Source organism: Periophthalmus magnuspinnatus, chromosome 5 (assembly GCF_009829125.3).
Source record: "Periophthalmus magnuspinnatus isolate fPerMag1 chromosome 5, fPerMag1.2.pri, whole genome shotgun sequence".
Lineage (NCBI taxonomy): Eukaryota > Metazoa > Chordata > Actinopteri > Gobiiformes > Gobiidae > Periophthalmus > Periophthalmus magnuspinnatus.
In genome coordinates, this window is record NC_047130.1 from 28,240,871 (window position 1) to 28,246,503 (window position 5,633).

The 5,633-nt window shown below is 39.0% G+C and overlaps 1 protein-coding gene across 1 annotated transcript; it reads right to left on the minus strand.

Moving 5' to 3' along the window:
- Nucleotides 1-611: 611 nt before the first annotated feature.
- On the minus strand, nucleotides 612-5,633 carry ppp4r2b (protein phosphatase 4, regulatory subunit 2b). The gene is made up of 9 exons (XM_033966291.2): nucleotides 5,500-5,633; nucleotides 4,798-4,879; nucleotides 4,296-4,466; nucleotides 4,068-4,161; nucleotides 3,941-3,978; nucleotides 3,786-3,860; nucleotides 3,095-3,229; nucleotides 2,730-3,022; nucleotides 612-1,917 (listed from the first exon to the last, which is right to left on the minus strand). Exons 1-9 carry the CDS (start codon nucleotides 5,531-5,533, stop codon nucleotides 1,535-1,537), a joined length of 1,305 nt encoding a protein of 434 aa, XP_033822182.1. The 5' UTR covers nucleotides 5,534-5,633; the 3' UTR covers nucleotides 612-1,534.

Sequence of the window (5,633 nt, forward strand, 5' to 3'; positions counted from 1 at the left end):
TACAACACAGATTTCAACAGCTTCTCATCACAGTCAGATAATTGTTCATAGACTCACGCAGGTGAAGTCCCAGCTCCAGAAAGACACCTCTGGTGTTGCTTTAACTACCTTGTGATCTTTGTGCAATAGTATCTATAGTATCTATCTCGTTCCTCCCAACAGGACAAGCTGTTTGCACATTAACCTTTCTCATCTATTTTCTCCAAATTCTACTTGCAGATCTTTACAGAAAGGCAACTGTAGGTGTAACACACATCTTTACTTAAAATAAAAACTGTGGGGACATACTCTGAGCCCACAATGATTAATTTATACCACTTAGGCTACCGTTTTAAACATAATGCATTTTATCAGCAAAAGAGCAACTTCTAAGTACAAATAGAAATTATTTAATAATAAAATAACAAAATGTGCATCACATTTAGTAGGTAGTATGATTCACTGCAGACTTCAAATTATTGCCCACCAGCTGTCAAAAAAAAGTAAAAACTTTTAACTTGAAGATGACAAACATTTCTTGCAATCATGTATGAGTCATTTGCTATTTTAAAGGCTGAAAACATCAGGTAGTGACAAAACAAAACGTATCAAAAGAAACAGACTACCACACATAAAAATGTTAACATTTATTGCTATTCCTGAATACTGCATTGAAAGCAAAAGCATTCAGAATATACACAGAAATTATACAATTATATATGGTTTCACAAAGGCAGTGAACACATACTGTATTACAATCTACAAAAATCTACTTTACAGAAATTTAAAATTCTAAATATCAAAAGGTACAGCTGCAAAAACAGGTGTAGAGCTGGAACCAGAAACAGCTCTTGAACATCTGTCAGTGAACAACATGGTGACATCACGATACAAAGAAAGCGGAAATCATCTTTGTACTTACAGCTGGTTTTGGAAACGAGACAAAATAACCCAACAGAACAAAAACACTGAAATGACTGTATAAATTATTGTGATTTTCTGCATCCAAAATAGAGATTTTTACAGAGTACGCCTCTACAAGGCAGCAGTCATAATATTGATAAAGAGGGGATGGTAGTGTATACGCAGTGTGTTCAACTACAACACTGTTTTAGTGGTACTTGGGTGAACAACTGAAATGTGTTGGCTCAAAATGAGTTGATAAACAATGAGAGGTTGATGGCTGAGTTCTGACCCTTGTAGAAATTAGTGGAACTGAGTTGAAAGGGTCCAAAACCAAATAATCAGAGCACCACTGCATTGTTCCATCCAAACCACGCCATTTACCAAAAAAGAAAAGGCCATACACCTCTCGGGGGAAAATGAATAAAAACACATGGTAAGATCAATAAAAGATTCCAGTTAAAAAAAGAAATAAAAAACAAACTTCAAATGAAAATCAATGTGTATGCCCAGGTCGATGCTAGGTAGCCGTGAGGAGTGTCCACGAGCGGGAGGAGGAGGCATTGTGTTCCAAGTGCAGAGTCCTTTGGCCAGAGTCTGGACTGGAGGACAGGCTGGTTTAGGGTCAGTGATGGCAGCAGAGGCCTTCAGTTTAGTCCTGCTCCATGGGCTCCTCAGTGGTCCCAGTGTTGGAGGTGGTGCTCTCCATGGCTGTGTCTGTGGGGGCGTCGCTCGTGCTGCTGGAGGGAGTGAGAGTCACGTCTTCTCGGGCCGCCTCTGTACTTTCCTCTATGCTACAGCTGCTCGCGCTGCTGCTACTACTGCTGCTGCTAACTGGGTCACTGGAGCCCTCCTCACTGTCGTGGCTGGATTCGGGGCTCTCCAGGACGCCGGCAGGGGCCTGCTGCTCTGTCTGGTCCATGTCGCTGGCCTCGTCCTGGGAGCCGCACGGTACCTCCCGCTCAGCCGCCTCTGCGTCCTGTCCCGGGCTCGCATCCGCTGCGCATGCTTCAGATTGGGTGCTGCTGGATGGTTCTGGAAAGGAGGGGAGTGGTTGGCACAGAGATCAATGACAAAAACAATTACCGTACACTCATTTTTCAGACATAAAACCAAAAATGTATTATGATGTTAGGGGGAATGTTAATAGGGAAATGAGGCTGTGAATACTAGATCATCTAAAATTCTCCAAGTTGCAGGAAACATACGGAGACCACCTGTTGTCAAGGCAATTTTTATCAAGACCCACTGTTTTGGCACCTGCTCCGAGGCGGTTACAGTTCAACATAAACAGACTTAAGTGTGAAACAACACAAACTGAGCAGTTGTCAAGCTCTGTTGATCTCTGGAGAGAAGATGATGTATGCCAAAGTATGTTCAGCACACATTTCTGGCACAGTGCATTCACATAAAACCAGTGTTTCTAAATAAAACCAGCAAACATATTTAGACGTATAAAAGGAACACTAACTTTTTTTTTATTTTATTTGTGCAGTCATGAAAGCACAATATTCGTTGACACTGTAGGCTTAACAATAAGGCTGTTTTAAGACCACTAGCTGGAATAATTAAATAAAAATATAATTCTGTGGACACATGAATACCAACTCAAAGTATTTCCTCATAATCATGCATGTTTGAAGTGTTTGCCATGGACTAGACTAGCATGATATTCTCCAGTAGAATGTTTTATGCTACACCATGCACACCTTTGATGCCAAAACCAAAACATACTCTTTTGTGAACCAATTGTAGCATAAATTTAATACTTCTATTATCCAGCAACATGCTCAATTCATAAATTACTAAATTAACTATCAGAATAATACAACAAGCAAGAACAGTACCTTGGTCTTCTGTGGTGGCACTTGAGGCTTCTTTGTCTTTGCTGTAGTCTTCTTTTTCCTCACCATCTTGGACCATGGCCTCAGCCTCTTTAGAGAGTCCCAGGCTGTGCGACGGTCGTTGTGAGTCCACCTCTGGCTCATCCTCTTCATCCTCGTCGTCATCCTCCTCATCTTCATCTTTGCAGAATTTCAGTCTCTTTACCTCCTGTTGCTCTGCCTCCATGTCCTCCTCTGTGTGCGGATGTTTAGTCTTTAGTGGGCCCTCGAGAGGCTCTTCTGACCCTGAAACAGAACTGAGCAGCAAAAAGACTGGATAAGAGCTCAGAGCTTGACAAAAAATAAGCAGGGTTCAAGCAGAGGCTTACCTGTTTTCTGTCTCTCCTTGTTCTATGAGGTCTTTATTGTCTGTGCTATCTGGCAGACCATTAGCTGCAAGTGAATTGGCCAGAGACACCTTTGGTCGGTTTAGTGGTCGGGGAGTTCCTGGGCCATTCACCTTCCTAAGGCATATTAAACAAAATTAAATGTTAAATCATGTTAAGTCTATGTTCTACATTGACTAAGCATTTCCAAAACAACCTCTAAATAGAATCATCAACCATGTTAAAATTCAAAATATTAAAAAGTTTCTTGAATTACTAACATTGCCAATGGAAGACAACCAAGCACAAGTCAGTGGCTACTATTTTATATTTTATAAAGTGCCTCAAGAGTTTATACTAATTCTTATGGACAAATAAAAATAAATGTTATAAAGCAAGGTAAAATATCTTTAAGACTCTTTGACATAGTCCATAATGGTAAAATACCTCAGGTTTTGACTCAAATCCATGAGAGATTTTTTTGACAAACCAACATATAATCCAGACATTTTTTTTTTTTAAATATAATGAATCCAGAATTATACAAAATGATTACCAAGAGCTTAGTTATTAAAATTGCCTATTTGGAGCAGCACAGAGGCAGTGAACGTTCCAGATGTGAGTAATGTAAAGTGTCAGCAACAAAATCTAGTAGTCAAAATCTAAAAAAAAAAACAAACAGTATTTTTCCAACCTCTCTGTAAAAGCAGATGTGTTCCCAGGAAGCATTACTCCATTCATTCTATTGACAGCGCTACAGCCATTTTTCCTGTACAAGCAACAGATTGCAGCTAAAATGTTATGTCCGAATACCACAGTTGATAGAATTTATTTTATAGAAACACTTACTCTGATGTTGGGTGAATACAGCTTACTACCATCACATTCTAGATGAACAAATCATTTCAAAATGAGAAATATTGATTGTTAAAGTGTATTCGTGATTTATTTTTGAGCAATTCTGGTAAAACGTTACCTTTTCAACTCCTCGGAGAAACTTGTCTGTTCCTGTGTAGTTCCTTTTGGGTTCTGTAAGCAGCTCACACAAACGTTGGATCGTAAATGGAATTCTACAATGAAAAGAAACCAATACATTTAGTAACCAATTTTAGCATTCTTAGGAAAGAAATCACTGCATTTGAGTCTTTCACTATAGAAACTATAAAAAATTGCATTTACATAACCATTTTTCAGAAATACCCACCCATTGTACCCTCTCACAATCTTCAGAATTCTCTCCTTCATGTCATCAAATGGAATGGACTCCACATTTGCATTTGCAGGGACTCTCGGCTCTGGTGCTGATGCTCTGAAATCATCCATCACCTTCTCCAATTTAAATAGGAAATAGTTCTTGAATTGAGACCATTGAACCCTTAACAGAAAGAGATGAAAGCTTTGTGAGAAAGTACTGCATCAACACAGACGTTACATTTTCATATTTTGCCTGTAATAAAGGCTGTATTAAAATGTATATATGTATATGTGTATATGTATGTATGTATGTATATATATATATATAAATAAGAGTAACTTTTCAGATATATTTTTTTGTTTATGGGCCCCCCTGTGTTTGGTGTTGAAGCACATTCTGAATAGAATTATTCTGTTGTAATTTTGGTTTAAAAAAAAAAAAAAAAAAAAAAAAAAAAAAGAAGAAAGGTGTAGCAGGTAGTGTACTTAGACTGTACTTATAGTGTACTTACATGGTCTCTCCTGTCTTGGCAACATGGCATAGAAATTGTTCAAGGATAGGACATGGTTCCTTCTTTGACTTTTTATCAAAGTCTGAAAGAAAGTAAACAATGGTTAGAGAGTACAGTAGCCAACACAAATTTTGATTCATTTAAATACACATTTATCAAAGGACGCTTATGTAATGTAACGTTAGTTACGACTTTGATTTAATTGTGCAGAACACGCGGTGATTTAACGACAACACAAAAGCTGCTGGTCACAGCCAAATAACCTCAGCTATTGACACAACACAACCAGACTGTTCGTGCTTTGGTTTCATGTTGTCCAGGCTAACATGGACTAGCTCAAATGTAGCTTCATTGCTAAGGTAAGCATAGGACAGCATTTTACACCAAAGCCGGCAAACTTGAGTCAAAAGCCAAAGAGCGACACCTTACAGTTTCCCGATAAACACTGTGCTTGTAAAATTGCTGTCACGTTACAAAGATCCATAATGCCAATCATATTTGTTTCCTGTTGGGGCTAATTTGTTGGTCAAATGGCTAGGCATTTCCGTGAAACTGCGAGCACTAGCTTGTCTTGGCTATCACTTAGCAAATTGAGTTAGCATGTCATATAACCCATTTTACAACCACATAAAAGCAATTATAGAAAATCATCATCGGACAATACATCTGAACATTAATGTTTGGGATGGAAAAAGTAATGACCTCGGAGCGCCTCTTGAAGCGAATCAATTTCCATCACGTCGTTTCCCGGTGTCAGTGCAGTGATGTGAAAGGCAGACTAGCGGCTAACTGTTGCAGCGGCTAATGCTACACTCGCTCAGGCAGCGGAGAGGGGG

What these genes read in the sequence shown, in the direction of transcription:
- ppp4r2b (XM_033966291.2), bottom strand. Translation starts at nt 5,533, where the DNA reads ATGGAAATTGATTCGCTTCAAGAGGCGCTCCGAG. An exon ending in GCCAAGACAGGAGAGACCAT is followed by an intron (nt 4,467 to 4,797) that starts GTAAGTACACTA and finishes CTTTCTGTTAAG; the next exon opens with GGTTCAATGGTCTCAATTCA. An exon ending in CAAGGAGAGACAGAAAACAG is followed by an intron (nt 3,023 to 3,094) that starts GTAAGCCTCTGC and finishes TTTGCTGCTCAG; the next exon opens with TTCTGTTTCAGGGTCAGAAG.